This window comes from Argiope bruennichi, chromosome 2 (assembly GCF_947563725.1).
Source record: "Argiope bruennichi chromosome 2, qqArgBrue1.1, whole genome shotgun sequence".
Taxonomy (NCBI): Eukaryota; Metazoa; Arthropoda; class Arachnida; order Araneae; family Araneidae; genus Argiope; species Argiope bruennichi.
The window spans coordinates 83,480,772-83,498,370 of record NC_079152.1 but is presented as its reverse complement, the minus strand read 5'-3'; the positions used below and the strand labels follow the sequence as shown (position 1 = coordinate 83,498,370).

Genomic DNA, 17,599 nt, shown 5'->3' with positions numbered 1-17,599 from the left:
ATCTGTTCTTGCATGCTTATCATATTACTAGATTTCAATTAAACGCTATTATATCTGAAGTTTCCAGATTATTCGCAATAGACAAAGCATCTAGCATCATAGATGGTGTTATTAATCAGAAACTTTTTTGAATTTTTTTTTCCACCGCGTCATTATTTGTATATAATTCGATCTCCAATTTCCTCTTAAAGAAGAATCCACAGACGAAAATTAGTAGACAAAGACAAAGAAAGAATTTTTCGCCATCATTGTTCAAAAGAAGAAGATACCTGAAAAACGTCAAATGATTAGATAAATAAATTCGTTGACTCTTAAGCTTGTATGTTTAGGATCTTAAGAAACTCAAAACTCCAATAGACTTTTATTGATATACTACTATTTTTATTTTATTTTATTACGAGTTATCAGCTATTGACAATAAAGCATCTAAATTCAACGTAGTGAAAGATTATTTAATTTTAGTATTATGTAATATGCAATTTTTTCTCTGTCTTTCCCACATTAATACTACTCAAAGCATTTTTTGCACACAAATTTCTTCACAGACGAAGGAGTGGATTAAAGTGATTTCATATTTTAGAAGAAGATGTTTAGAAATATCTAAAAGATTATATAAAGGTTTTACCATAATTATGGAAACAATGTCGACACATTTAAAGGACACTTGCTCTTACATACCTAAAAATAGACGATAATAATTCTGCTTTATAAATGTAGACGCCCTACAGCACCTTTGACAGATTAAATAATATGAAACTTGAAAAAGAATGTCAGAAAATCTTTTATTATTATGAAACTTTATTTCAAAATATATCACTCTAAAATATGCTTCGGTCACACTTTCGCAATCATATATGATTTTAATTTCCTTAAAATTACCAAAATTTGAAAGAATATGAAATTGTGCAAATGGATAAATCTATTGAGGTAAAAAAACGAGATTAGAGAAAAGAAGCCTGGGGCAATCTTACATGGTTTTCATTAAAAAAATTCCCAGTTTTTCTAAGACAAGTAGTCCACTGTGATTTCATTTAACAAGCTATCATCTTATAGTCATAATGAACTAACTTCTCACAAGTTATAACTGATGCCCCGCTTCCAGCACCACTGGTAAATTGTAAATTACTCTTAAAAAAGAATCATATGCAAAAAATGATGATAGACCTCCCTTCGGGAATATCACTATTTAATACACCATTTCTTATGAACGTATAAAGCTGTAGATGAAAGGAAATAATGAATTGGAGGCTTTATTCATATAGAAAATATCTAGAAATGTTTTTTAAATGGTATTTTTTGGAATATTGAAGTAAATATTGCACACATATATACATTCTGTACTTTTGCAAACTTGCTCTCTAGTTGTTCACTCTGTTTGTCATGATTAATTGGATTGGGGAAAAATTAAACGGAAAATTATTAAAATATTTAATAATTTTTCAAAGCTACGTCAAAATTCAACAAAGGTAACAGTATTTATATATTTTATGCTCATCAAAAATATTCATAATGAGAAACTATATTAAATTGCTTGCAATGTCAAAAAAAAAACAAACAAACAAAAAAAAAACACGCTTCCTATTTTGTTAATGAAGTCATTTACGAAAACATAAATTAGATGAAAACTATGATAAAATTAAAGATAAAAACTAAAATAATTAAGAAAAATAAAATTAAAAAACAAATTTCAAAATTAAAGATAATTAAAGAATTTCTGAAATTGTGAAGAAGCCCGTTCCTCCTTTTCCATCAAAATCAAATATCAAAGAAATTTGATAGAATTATAAAACCGTTTCATATTTATAATTGTTTATTAATAAATAGTGCTATTAATAAGCAAAGCAAACAATACCATAGACGAATTTTTAAATGATTTTCAAAGACTTTTTAAATGTTTTTTGAATGCCTTTATATATTTAAAATTTTTCAACATTGCATTTGTGAGTTACCTATTTAATTTTTGAAATTCGAAGTTGTGCAGGATCCTTTTACAAAGTTCTTTATCAATATTTCTTGAGCTAGTCCACTGTACTGCATGTTTTCAAGCTAAGAAGAGTTATTGTTTTGAAGTAAGGGCGATTATCAGAATTAGTAACCTATAGCCGATAGCCTATAATTTAGTCACTGCAATCGCCAGAATCACACGCCAGTACACACATCAGCCAGTATTAAGGATAGAGAAACCATAAGAGAGCAGGAGAAAAATTCGAACACACGACCTGAGGTTTCACGCCCCATAAACTCACGAACTGATCCCTCTTTCTTCCTTTTTCGCTCTTAAACCAATAACATCCCCTAACCCCATTTCGGAGAGGGGACAGAAAAAAAAAAAAAAAAGGAATCAAATAATAAAAAGTGAACAAAACTAGCAGTTTTTCATCCGTTTCCTCCCCGCTTTTAAACCAGTGATTTCTAACCCCGTGATTTATACAGCAGACGAAATTGGTGAGGACCGACATCAAAATAAGATAGGACAACATGGGAGGGGTTCACCAGGGCAATGAAAGGAGGGGAGTGAGCGAATATCTCGCTATTTAGAGACAAAATGCCATAAGGCAGCGGAGATATTTGAATTCGAAACTGGAAGCCGTGCTTCTGATACTGATAGCAAGTTAGCACATGATGGTTCTGTTCCACGCAATAAGGACACAATGCAGGAAAAAATAGATACAAATCAGAAAATATATCAAACGGTTTTTAAAACTTGTTTTCAATGCAAAAAAAAAAAAAAAATCAAAGGGAACTTTAAAAAAATTAAAATTAAAATAGACAGAAAAATTTTATTTAATTTATTAACTACAATAAAATTTAATAATAAAAATAATATTAGAAAAACAAGCATTTCTTAGTGTGCTTTAAAGAAGAATTAAAAAAAAAATCTGAAGATTTCTTTTTTTATGATATTTACCGTAATAGCTTCCTTACACTATTGCTTTCGAAGCTTCCTGATTTTATGGCTTTGTTTTAAAATTCCACAATTTCGATAATTTTATTTCTAAATTTCATTCACTAATAAAAGAGAAATTATTTTTTATTATTATCTTCTGCTTTTTAATCTTTAATATATTTTATACTTCTTAATTACGAATATCGCAGAACTGTGCAATACAATTCCTTCTCTCCCCTCAAAACCACTACCTAATGCCCTTTTCCAAATGAAATATTTAAATAAAATATTAAAATATTTCTCTGCCACTGGAATTACAAAGCTGTATAAAGTTTGAGAAATCTAATATATTAGGGAGTGACTCAAAATTCTATCTTTAAAAACATGAAAAATCACCCGTATATAAAAATACCGATAAGCAATATAACAAACTATTTACTAAAGCTAGATACAAGGAAACTTAATGAAATATGTTTTTAAAATTCTGAAGAAACGTCCAATTTAAAATGGCTCCCATTATAATTGACTACTAATATTGTCCAATGGGCAAAAGAAATCGCTAACCATGATTTATAAGCATCAAAAATTAAAGATCCATTATTTAAAAAGCTTCATTATCGAGCATGCACTGATATATGTCCCACTATATAACAGAAAATATTTTAATTACACTCACATCAACAAACATACTCTGAATTGCAGTTTTCGAATATAATTATTTCAGTTTAAATGTACAAGGGCAAAAAAGTACAAATATAAATTTAATAATTAAATATAAAAAATATATTTAAAGGACATATTTTTCAAGTGACCAATTTCATAACTTGAGTAAACAAAGCAGACAAATTCGCTTCTATCTGCGTCAGACAGCTATTTAACACAGTGCCGGCTGTCCACAAAAATGAATCCATATTGAATCAATTTATAAGAAAAAGTGCAAAATGAAACGCATTTGTACAGTATCGGCAGAATACATAAAAGACGTTGTAAAAATATTAAAAAAACAAGAACTTTTCAATAAAATTTAAATGATACGTTTATGCTAATAGAGTAAAAGTTTCAATTAAAAAATATTTAATCAAAATTTTAACGAAGAATCATCAGTCATTTAAAGGAAAAACACAGGAGCATCTTAAACTAGTTGTTTCAAGCAAGAACATTTCAAGACAAAATTATTCAATATTGCGAAAATAAAGCAAATCATATTTAGAGAACTAATTATATTTTTATGATTCCCAATGAAAAGTTGGGAACTATTAAAAGAAATAAACTGGATGAAAAAGTAAAAAGTTAGTAAAAATAAAAACCATTAGGGAGGAAAAAAGAGTAAATCGTCATTTGTTTCATTCATCTAAAGGATTCATGAAGATCTGTTCCTGATAGAAGTAAGTAAATTTTAACCATTTCAAAACAGCTTTCAAAATTGAAAATGTAGAATTTGCTAAATTTTCAAATTTGGTCATAAAAGCATTCAACATGTTGATGTTCATTTAAACTAAAAACTGAATTATTACCACAATTTCACATATTGCAAATCCATATTTAATCAACATATATGCCCATTTTTAATCCCTTTCTAAATTAAAATTATTTTAATAGAAAGGAAATATTCTTTAATTTAGATCCTCTATTTAAAAACCTCAAAGTATGATGTTTTGGATCATGGTTGATTCGACTGTATTGATTACATTCTGTGAATAATGATTTTTAAATCATGAAATTTATAGAACGAAAAACCATTTTACAAACATTGACACGTTAATAAAAGCACAAATTTTGAATCGAGGAAAACATACTTTAAAAAATAGTTTATTAATTAAATTAGGGAATGCACGCCAGAAAAAATTTGATGACACAAAATTGGTTTGATTTTCCTTACAATAGTAAAAAGTATTATTAAAAATTGCGCAAAAATTAAAAGACCAGAGAAAACAAATACAGAAAAAAATTTATATTGTTAAAAATCTATTATTATTTTAATCTTACGATATAAAAATAATTTTTGTGCAATAATAATATAATCATGACAAAACATTAAAAATTTGCTAAAAATTTTGGATATTCTTTTTAAAAGAAAATTTGTATTTTGGGAAATAAGTGACTACTTGTCATTTATTTTCTCCAATTAAATATCTTTTCATAAATTAAAATGTCCAAAAGTATGTTTCGTTGCACATTACCTTTTGCACGTTCAATATCACGCTGCACTTTGTGCGAGTTTCGCATAAAGCATTTTACAGAAAATATGTTAATCTAATTACATTATCACGTTAACATTAATTAAATCACTTGGATAAAGATTCTGAAAATCAAATTAAATTTTTTCTCATTTATAGGATTAATTGCTAATACTAAAGTTAAAGATAACTGCTAAAGTTAATAAAATACAATAAAAAGTTTTCAGTTTAATAACTTGCATGTAACTTTAAATAACAAAACAAAATGATACCATAGTTTCTATAAAAAAGACGGTTCAAGGGATGAAATACACTTAGACCACTTACGAGATGAACGACGGACCAGAATTTTTGCACAACCAACATTTTTTGCCAGCGGAGGCAAAAGTCTGTTTTATGTAGAGTCGTCAGGAACATGACTCTCAGTCTGCGTAAAATTATATTTATGTCGGAAGAACAAAATAAAATACTTTTTACTTATTCACCATCTAAAGACAGCAGGATTTGTAGCTCAGGAGAGTGGAAAGTTATTCATAGAACAATAAGAAGAGAATTCATGGATCATTTTATATGGGTAGAAAATAGAGGGGAGGGGGAAGGGAAGCAAGATGTAAGTTGGCAATAAAAGCACGGTTCTTTGCGATTTTTGCTGGTATTTTATTTATGACTTAACCGACTAAACGAAGGAAAGCAATTTCGTTAACAAACCAAATATGAAACAGAAATGAGCAATTTATCCTAAGAGATTACATATTTATTTTCATGCTATTTTAAACTCGCCTACGCAAAATAATCACTCAATTTATAAATGAATACCATACTGATATCTAGATCCATCATAGATTTTATTAAGAAAAATTTTAAATATTAAGGGGAGAAAGAGGTGAATGGATTGAAAAGTTAAATTTAAAAACTTTAAAGGATAAAATTCAACAATATTTTCATTTAAAGTATAATTTTATTTAAAGTTCTAATAGTAAACTTTTAAATTAAAAACAATATTTTCTTTAATTTAACTTTAGTTATCCGATTTGCAACTATTCTCAGCAAAATTAAAAATAATTTATAAAATCAAAAATCCATTATTTGTTTTGAAATATAAGGAAAGGTAAAAAAATGTACACTCTTACATACTGTATATTAAATCTGAAAATTAAACATTTCGTTACAATAGTTCTTTGGATCTCCGACACTAAGTCAAAATCACAAAATATTCCATCACAGAATGGAAAATTTCTTTCCAAAGTATCGTTTCTCATCAGCAGAAAATGGTAATGAATACTTCCAACAATTTTCATTGCTTCATTTATTTTTCTATATTTATCAACGTTTACACAATTATAATTTTTTTTTTTACTTGTAAATAAATGTATTTGAGAAACAAGAGGAAAAATAATATATAGAGACTTAACTTAATATTTTCAATTAGGAGACGCGGCAGTTGCTACTTAAAAAAATATATGATTATTTACTAAAACTAAATTTTGTCAAATTTTACTTAATTTAATTTGAAGGTCAAATGCAAACTGGAGAACTAAAATAATATTATGCTGTAGATGGATTTCCAGATTAGATTAAAATTTCAATAAATGATTGTTTTTTTAGATTGTTTTGCATCCAGATTGTTCTCTAAATGCAAAATTCAACAAATCTATAACTGATGTAAGGAACATGTACTAAAACCCAACCACCAAACATACAAAAATAGGAACAATAACAATGAATCCTTTGACAGATTTTTTTTTCTTTTGGCGTAGTGTAATCAAAACATGTCTCGTATGATAATTATCATGCATGGTTCTAATACCAATTAACGCACAAACAACTTTAACAGATTTGATTAAAAACTTGTTACAAATCTACATTTCATATGATAAAGAAATTTGCTAAATTTCATTTGTCTAACTAGATATACTTTGTTCTTTTTTTTTATATCTAGATATACTTTCTAAAAAAGAGTCACTGTTTTGTTTTTTATATCAATAAATAGATTGATGATAATCCCGAGGTGAATAGCAAATGATTTTTTTTAACGATAAAAGCAATTTTTATTTGAACATTGAACATATGAAAAAGTTAAATGTCGCTTTTTTTTAAAAATAATGACATCTTTAAAAAACGATTAGTAACAATGTCAATTTTTTCTTCAATTCCTACTATGAGTTCACACTCTCTCTATACATATTTATTTATATATCTTATTCAAATTTTCAATTGTTAATAAAATACTTTTTATTCATCCACTCAAATTCAAATACATTTTTTAAAACTTGTAGTGGATGAGACTTGATGCTAATACATTTTCAAATATTAATTTATTAATTAAATTTAATTAGTTTTATATAAGAGAAAAAAATAGACCAATAGATGGCAGCCCGATAGTGTCATATTGACTAATAAATCCTTTTTGTTGATAACATTATTTTAAAACTAATAATAATAATAATAAAAAAAACTTGCATCAAAGAAGGACATATCAGTGGATATGATCTTTTTACGGACTTTCCGATACAGCTTATTCAGTTCAAAAAAATTTCTCTCATATAAGATATTTAACAGGATATGAATTAAAGAATAAATACTGTCAGTGGCGAAGAGTGTAGATCGCAGGAAAAAAAATTATATAAAATATTAAAGGGTAATTATTTAATAAAAAGTAACTAAAATATAATTTTTCTTTGTTAACTTAAGTAGGAATTGACTTAAAAATTTTTTTTTGTATATATATTACTTTTTCAAATCAGAGTCACACCGAGGTTCAGAGGGAGTCATATCAGTCTATGATACATAAAAACGAGTGTGCGGGTGGAATGCTTTCCTCCAACAGCCCATCATCATCCCGCAACACGAGATGGAGAGGGCGCCAAAGAAATTCAATCACCGGGGTTGAGGAGTCTTTCCGGCCGAACGGGCACGCAAGAGGACGAAGATTCGGATGAAAAGGTTCTCGACAGCATTCCGGACCAATGATCAGCACTCCAGTGCATCATGCTGTTGTACACACCGGCTGTTTTCTCGTATATTGGCTTACTTCCTCACCGATCCCGCCTATTGACCGGCAGTTTGCACTGGGCCGCCGAAGGGCAAAATATGGTAATCCAATGCTGGGAAGAGAAGTATGCAGTACTATGATGTAAATGAAAGGGTTCGACGGCAACACGTTGATGGTGTCGTGTAAGGGTAATCGAGTAATATTTCGCTCTTTTCCATCGAACTGAGACTCGGAAGCTCTAAAACTGGACAAGAGCTTCAGAAAAAAATGAACAATTGAAATAAACTAGTTTAAGTTATAATGGTGTGAATGATACAATAAAATTGTTGCATCAATAAATCTATATACTAATCGTGCGAAGGCGAAAAAATGTATAATATATATTTAACCATTCTATTATGATCATCAGAAGCAGGACAATCCAGAGTAGATCCTGCTTCTCTTTTTGATTTGTTTTCAGCGACATTTATACAATTATAATTGATCTATTAAAATTCTTTTCGACACAATCAATTTTTCACATTCTTTCAAGTCGCTTTACTTTTGGTTATGCCATAACTATATTTTGGAGGATGAGCTTAGCTGGGACAGGAATAACACGACTTGTCAAGCTCCTTACTCGTCCTTAGGAATTTTATAAATTTAATATCAACATCCTTTAAACTCTTATATAATTAATTATAGCGTCTTAGCTGTATTCCATTCTACTCTATCCCTCCTAATAATTTTTTTTTCAAAAATAGTTAAAAGGTATTTTTATCTCTGAATCATGATCCAAGTTTAATGTATTAATCAAAACAATATACACATGTATATTGACTTTACCCAACAAAACCTTAATTTTATGCACCTAAGATTAGATTTCAGATATTTTTTAAACCACAAAACGTACGATTAGTTGCAGTTACCTTTGTTTTTTTCTGGCGTCTAAGCATCAATTTTAAGTAAAAATCGGGATCTTAAATATTAAAAGTTATTATATATTTAAAAAGGGATTGGGAAGGCTTTGTATATCTAACATTATTTAATAGCTTAAATCAAATTTAAAAAAAAACAGTGAATACTGATTCTATAAGGATTAGAGAAAATATTGCTACCAAATTTTTTACAGAGTATAAGAAATGGATGACAGTAATAACTCTTCTTGAAAGAAAGCAATCAACAAGACTTTTGAATACGTTGTGAGAAAATACAGTGAATAAACTGCAATGTCATAAACAGCATCTTTACAACGGAATGCGTGATCTGCAAGTGCAAGTAGAGTACAAGGATGCATATGTTTGAATAAGAAATTTCACTGTATTACATATATTTCATCCGAAATAGCCAATTATTTCAAATGGCTAAAAATATTATTTACTATGTGTGCTTGTGGAAGGAGGGGATTTTAAGGGACACTATTCTTTAAAGAAAATCAAATAATGCGGTTCTAATGTCATATGCTGTATTATACAACCAGTTTTTTTTTAAGTGCACCTTCTAAACAAGAATCAGAAAACGCATTCACTTTGAGAAGCACTACAATACACATACAGGAGTTATATCATAAATTAATAATTTTTCTTTCTTTCTAGAATTTGTAATATACGAAGAGAAAGTTTCAAGAAAATTTTATAAAGCTCTTGGAATTCCTCTCTCCAAATAACTGGAGTTATGCCACTTTGTCTGTTTATAGAAAAATAAGATCATTCAAAAACTAAACTCATTAAAATAATAAAATTGGGTTTGAAGGTAAATGAAATTAAATGAAAACTTGAATATGTATCAAATACCGAACAAAATTTATTAAAACAAATCTGCCAGCCTATCTAATTGCGTGCATCTTTGAATGATTTAGTAGACATATGAACATTAACTAAAAAAAACAAAAAACTATTGGTCTTTTTGATTGATATAAACCAAGAGAGTAGATTTCATTTTAAATATTTTTTTTTATCATTAACAGCAAATAATATCTTTATCTCTTTATATTTATTTACTCTAATTTACAATTTTCAATAAATTTGTTTTTCAAATTTCAGTGGCAATTGCATAAATCCTTATAACTTCGATTAAAGGATTAGTATAAATTTAATTACAAAATTTTAATTATTATCAATAAAAAATTAGCAATTTTTCAATCATAATTTCTTTATTAATTATTTTTATTCTTATCTGTTTATTAATTATTATTTTTTAATAGTTTTGTCACTTGGCCAACTTATAGTTCTAAAACGGAATAAAACTTTGTAAATTCCAACAGCGTTAAGTTGAAAGCTGAACAAATTCAAAAAAATTATACCCAATATATGCATATAGGATTTAAAGTTAAGTCCAGAATAATGAATCTCCTGGAATAACGGATCTAGTTTATCCTTCTAATACATACAGATAGATCAATAAATTTGCAATTCATGCAGTTTTTACAAAAAATCAGAATTATTACATATCGAGATGCGCTTATTCATTACAGGCGATTAAATATTTTACAATGCTGATGCAGGTCATCTTTCATAATCATGCGTTTATTATTGATTTTAGACAGGCAAGTTTAAATGAATGAAACAGTTAACAGGCAGAGACGATGAATGAACACTGTTTTATAGAAATATTTTGATAACATAGTATTTATAGTAATTTTCAGTGAATAACAAACACTTTCTCCTCCTTTGTTTTTTCACATATTTTTTATAGTAATTCCTCTTTTAAACTCTCAGAAAGTTTAAAAGATAAAGAGAAATACATGGAAGACTTAGTTCAGTTATTTTCAACATTGAGAGAATTTAAATCGCTTTTTTTAAAATATAAAACCATAAGATTTGTAATTAAAAGTCTACTAAAATTTATTTATGCAGTTTCCTAGAATTTTATCTTTCGAATTTCGGTGCAATTTACTTTGATTAATGCCCCATTTTGTAACAAATTTAAGGTTATTGTAAGATAAACCTTGCTATTTTAAATATGTAGGATCTGAACCCCTCCATCGCCAACTATATTTTACAGTATATAAACATTAATTATTCAGCTGATTTATCTCGCACCAATCTTGTGATTATAGTTGAATATTGGTGAAACCGGGTCTTTAATACGTTACCCATTAAAGAGTTTATACTCAAATCTGGAAAAAAAAATCATTTTGTTTCCTCTGCGTTTTTCATGCTTATACGCAGTATTAGAGGAAGCACGAGAATATATTGTTAGTACATAGGAATACGCGAATATATAGCGCAAGGTATAGTTACAATAATAATAATAATATTTCTTTATAATTGTCTAAAATTGCACGACAAATACGTATGTTAAGGGGAAAAAAGATATTGTTTATGTTCTCGAATTTAAAGTCTCTCAAAATTAGGAACTCAGATAAAATAAAACACAAAATAACATTTCGTTATCATAATACAAACCATTTACAGGTTACTAAATAAAAATCATTACAAACTTTTTTTTTGTTGCTAATTAATACATTTGAGCATCAATTTCTGCAGATTTTTCAGTCATCGGTTTCATTTCTTTTTTTTTTTTTTTTTTTGTAACAATTTAATTTCCAATCTTGTTTTGTTTTTGTTAAATTCTCTCTCCCCTCCTCCTAAACCTTTACCTGCTTCTTTAAAGCTTCATAATACCTCATATGTGCTAATTTTATATACTGTAACAAATATCTTGATACAGGAGCATTTAAGATCCTCCATAAAAGTTTATGTTTCAGGCACAGTTCTTAGTCTAATTAAAGAATTTTTTTTTCAGAGATTCAACAAACATATTCTTACAGATGTTAAATTTTTATAATTATAGTAACTATTATACTAACCATTTTCTATAATCGCATTACAAGAATTATTTTAATGACTTCCCAAACATTAAAAAATTCTTTGGACTTAAAAACATTACAACAGAAATCATCTAAACGAATTTCTTCATTAAAAGAATCAAGTTTTCTTATATTCACTTTTTAGTTTTTTCAAGAAAATATTAATAGGATATTTGCACTTTATGAACACATAGTAAAAACTTGTGATTTGGAATAAAGAAACAAATCAACAATTCGCTTTTTTTACACAATACTGCATTGTTTTTCAATTAACGTAGATTTAAACAGGATACAGTTTTTAATATTGTAAAATTTTTGGAATATGCATTAAAATACTTTTTTTTATTCCGATATCGGTATTTTATCTTAGCCTTGAAAATTGGACTGCTGTGTGCAGAAAAGGATGAAATTCCGAGAATGGTTATTTTTTAGATCTAGGCGACGATCTTTTATTCTCGCAATATTAAAAAAATTCAGCACTTTTTAAATACAAATACCTAAAAAATGTAGCATTTCTTATACTTTCGTGATTTTTAAAGAAAGTTTCAAAATTCCTTGCATTTTCTTTGTTTTATAGATGATTTTTTTTATTTCCTGTGCTTTCCCGATGTTCCTGGTGCCTAGCCAATCCTGTTTCAGAACTGAAGGACGCGACGGCTACCGGGACACAGAAACAATGATATGATTTTGTATCTAAACCAAGACTTTAGATACAAAACTATGTAAGTTCGATAGAACGAAGAATATTTTCATATTCTTTAGATGTCAAATATTGATCTTGGCATCATACATTTAAAAGTACTTTTCAATAATCTTAAGTGACTTAACTAAAACTTTCGGTAACTGTGCCTCTAAAATAAAATAAATAAATAAATAAAAAATGAAATAACTACTTCAACAAGTTTATTACCATATTGAAAACTGCAATAAATTAATGCATAAATACTTTGGTTTGATATTTTTTACATATTCATTCAAATGATACGAATCTAGAATAAAGAATTAGTTTTTTAAAAAAACAAGAAAAATTTCCAAAGTGTCATCTGACTCACCTGCAGAAACACACTCAACTTCGTAACTGTCAGCAGTTGAAAGGAATGTATCTAATGGTAAATTGCTGAAAACCCAATTCCGAGCAACCTAAAAGGGCAGAAAAAAATTACATGAAAAAAATTATAATAAAACTGAAATACTTAAATCATTAAAACTCTAAAGTATTTAAGAATTTCAAGAAATTAAGATAATTTAAAATTCTTAAATATTTTAGAGTTTTAATCCAAACTACTGAGCATACCTCCTTGAAATGTTGCTCATTAATGTTATGAAGTCTAAAAAGAGTTTCAGTGAGGTTTCTTAACAATTAATCAAAAAGTTAATTTTTTATTAATTAAAAAATTATGCTTGCACTGCACATGGCAAATAAACACCATTGTTGTGTCTAAGATTAGTTTAAAATAGCAAACATTGGAAACAGAGATATTTAAACATGACTTCTTAATGATGAAAAATTATCACTTTAGTCTGTAAATTGCTTTGCAATTTTCTGTTGCTTAAAATTTGATTCAAAACTAGACTACTTGCTTTTAATCATCGATTACTATTATTATTAAAATTTATAAACTGAGATTTTTAGCAACAAAAGCTATAATTCCCCCTATGTCAGAGTTAATAAATATCAAAAAACTACAGTGAATGCAGAAAAATTTGAAGAAAGCGTTTATGAAAAATAGTTTTTTGGATCAAAAATTTAAAAGAAGAAATTTTTTAGTGACTGAACGTGAGCTTGTTCCAAAAGTATGTTCTTTGAGCTGAGTACTTCAAACGGCGCACGAGAATAGGCTAAATGTCATTTTCTTGGTTACAGGAGAGACAGTCAAGGTTATTAAGAGTCCAAATTTATTCAGAGAAGCTGGGGTGATGATCATCTGGATAATTGGATGTGCTGTTATTACATCTTCTCTTCTATTTTTAAGCCATGTGGTAAGGGAGAGAATGGATGGAATATCGTCTAGAGCTTCTTGGTACTTGTTATTTTGATTACCGATCGATGGAGGTTTTATTTCATTGTTCAAAATAGTTTCCCTTCATATTTCATATCGCAAACACGTATTTAAATAATCATAATTTTTACTAAAATTATCAAATTTAGAAAAATTATTAATAAATGCATTGGGAAAAAAATTATCTCGTTGAGACTTTAAAAAAATAGTTTAAAATTTTAAAATTCTTGATGAAACAAATTTTTCTAATTTTATTCAAATATAAAATTACAGGCATTAAAAAGATTTTGTGCATTATACCATATAAAAGAAAATTTTAAATTAAAATATTATATATTTAAAATGCGTTTGTACACAATTGCGTTGCGATTTCGTCGATTGGCAATACTGACCATTTTTATTTTCACGGATTCATAGTTTGTACTAAATAGCTTTCAGCAATTAATAATTTCCATCTGTGCTACAGATATTTATTCGTTATTACTTACATTTTTATCACAAGCACTGAGAATTTTATTGAAGGCGTTTGGTGGTAATTAATGAAATTGGTGATTTATTATAATTAAAAGAAACATGAAAATAATTTTCTCTTCAGCGCCATTGGGTATATCAACCGGTATTTAAACAATATTTAAAAGAAAAGAAGTTTATACAAAGTGTAAGTTTTCATTAAATTTTTGAGAATTAGAATGCATTTAATGGTCCTAACACTTATATTTCTACAGAAGATACTCGATTATTCTTAATAATTCTTCATTCACTGTTTGAGAATTCGTGAATATTTAATGCTCCCAACGCTTATATTTCTACAGAAAATACCTCACTACAATTTATAAATACAATTTTGATAAGCTAGCGCAGAATGAAAAAAAAAAAAAAAAGATAATAATAATCGGAAAGGTTATTTAATAACTGTAAATTTAGCATGCCAGAAAGTTAACAGGAATATTTTTCATTTTTAAATATAGTTAATGAAAGCAGAGAAATTGATCAAATTAAAACACAGCACATGTTTACACATACATTATTATTAAAAGAACATTTCAGTTTAAATAATTAAAAAATAGAAAAGGGTATTGTCATGAAAATTATGTCTTAACAAAATAGCTATGCATAGCGAGATGCGGCATTTCATGATCGTCTAAGCTGTAAATTCTGGATATCCCAAAACTACAGCACGAACACAGTGAAAAAATGAACAACGAATTTTCTGAGCATCATCGATTTAGTGAAAATAGACGTAGTGTGTAAGTGGATAGGGAACATAATTGTAAAATATTTAAAACGTATGCGAAATGCAATTGTTCTAATTTCCATTCATCATGCAAAATAGCAATATTATAATATTGTGCAAGCGAAAAATTTGTTCAAAAATACAAAATTCTAATTTCTATATCCACAGCTCTGTTTGCATTTATTTGTTCTATAAACATGTAAGAAAAAACCTATAACTTTACGTTGTACAGTTTTTAAATTCTTACATTAAATCCCTTAAGATGTTTTAGAACCTTCAACGATATTTTAAACTGTAATTAATTAATATTAAGAATTTCATATATGCAATCAACCTTAGTCCCCCCCCCGGTTGTCACATATATGTAATGCTTACTTAAGAATTTCAGCTCTAGAACTTTGCAATTTATATTTGTCGATGGAGAATACAGTTGAAGTTGATAATGGCAACTTAAGAAATTAAATTTTAACTTACGAGAATATCAATTTTAAGAGAAGAAACCAAAAGTGTTCTTTGTCTTAAATATACTTCTTCTTTGTCTTAAAATACTTTTTTTTATTTAATATTTTATGTAATAATCCCATGGATCTCTTAATATTAACTCTATTTAGAATTTCAATAATTACAAAATTCAGATAAATTCAATTATATATATTTATGGAATAAGATGCAATCTTTATGCTCAATGGAATACCAATGAGCATGAAAATAATTATTTGGAAATTATGGAAATGCTATTTTCATAACTGACATTCATAATCTACAGTGAAATGAAATCTCATTCATTGAGCTCAAGCTAAAAAACAAAAATGGGAAAGGCATATTATTTGCCAAATAATTAATTTGAATGCTAAAATACGAGAAAAAATTATGGCAAATAGTAAAAAAACAACAAAAACATGCAGCAATTTCAAATGATATTATATAATGACAAACCAAGGCGTTCCGTTCATTTAAAGGTACTAAAAAATAAAATAAAAAGTGAAAATGTCTGAAGAACTTAAATATATCAAATCTGATATGAAATTTTGTGATTACAAGTGAAATTTTGTGCCGACGTTTTGTTTCAATAGATTGGGAAAAATGTGTCTAAAACCTAAATTCGATATTTTAATACTATTTACCACATGTCAGTGATTAATTCGCTGGTTAATATTTAATATTAAAATAATGGTTATATAAATAATGGTTAATATTTCGTAAAAATTGTACATCAAAGATATGCAAAGCGTTCTCTGGGATAACATCTTTATTAGAGAATATGCAGGAAAGTTTTGTGGGGACACTCCTGCTGGTTTAAACAATAATAAAATTAAAATCTATGACGAGCAACAGACATATCATAAGCATTGTCTGCTGAACAAAGTTCGCTCAAATTATTTTAGCAAAATAAGAATGGGAAACAAGACATTTATTTCAAAACATTTATCTGTTCTAAATCAAAACATTCATTCTAAGTTAAAAAAAAAATAACAAAATATTAAAATAGTTTTTCCTTAAACTTTTCGAAAAAATTTGCATTTTGTGTAAACGCATGTATTTGAGATATTTGGAGCTGCACAAGCGACAATTTATAGTATCCACGTACATAAAATGTCTCACTTATTAAATCAACACTGCTACACAACTTAATAAATTAATTTCTGAACGAATCTTTTATAATTTTAAGGATACGAAGTCTGAAATTTACCACTAGGAGCACTTTTATAGAGCCGTATGTATTTATCAGAATTCGGTATAATATTCAGCAACATTTAATATATATATGATAGAAAATACTGACTTAGGAAAATAATTCTATTAGTTCCAGTTAATACTACTTACATTAACAAGATCGTAAAAATTAAACTAATAGTAATAACCAAGGCTTTATTTCGCATAAAATCCGGGAAAGAACTCTCTGAGCAGATGTAAGTGAAGGAAGATGTTGGATAAGAAATCAATAAGAAGAGACAAAGAACGCAGGGCCTCATGTCATAAGTGATTTATAACTACTTCAGGCATCACGGTTGGGTGGATTCACTAGCGCTTGATTGGACCTTTATTTCCGATCGCACAGGGGTCAGTGGGTCGTTACGGGGCCCTGATGAGTTGCGAGACCTAATTCTCCATCTACAACAGATAGTGAGAGCTCGATTAATAGTCCGTACGAAGAAAAGGGGAAGAAATCCCAATCATAACTACAATAAATTATAGGCTAAAAATAATAGAATTTTTTTTTTTTAAACTTTTATTCTTTTTGAGAAATCAGAATAAAAATACTTGGAGAAAATGAAACAAAATCTCCGTCTATCGCAAGCATAAATAAAAATTTGAAGGGGTGCTTTATATATTAAATATTTTTTGAAAAAAATACTGCTTTCATTCATAAAAAGTAATTAAATAAAAATTATTTCAAAAATATCATTATGCGCAAAATTTGCCGACATTTCTTTACTGAGATTTTCATCATCTATTGTAATGAACGACAGAAACTATTTGTTTAGCTGTAGTTTGGTAGAAAAACTAAACTATTGCTC

General features: G+C 27.8%; 1 protein-coding gene across 1 annotated transcript in view; it reads right to left on the bottom strand.

Moving 5' to 3' along the window:
* LOC129991891 (cotranscriptional regulator FAM172A homolog) overlaps positions 1-17,599 on the bottom strand; it is a 52,726-nt gene that overhangs the window by 10,625 nt on the left and 24,502 nt on the right. The window contains exon 10 of the mRNA XM_056098265.1: positions 12,899-12,986. Coding sequence (XP_055954240.1) covers positions 12,899-12,986 — 88 coding nt within the window. The remainder of the gene's footprint in view (positions 1-12,898; positions 12,987-17,599) is intronic.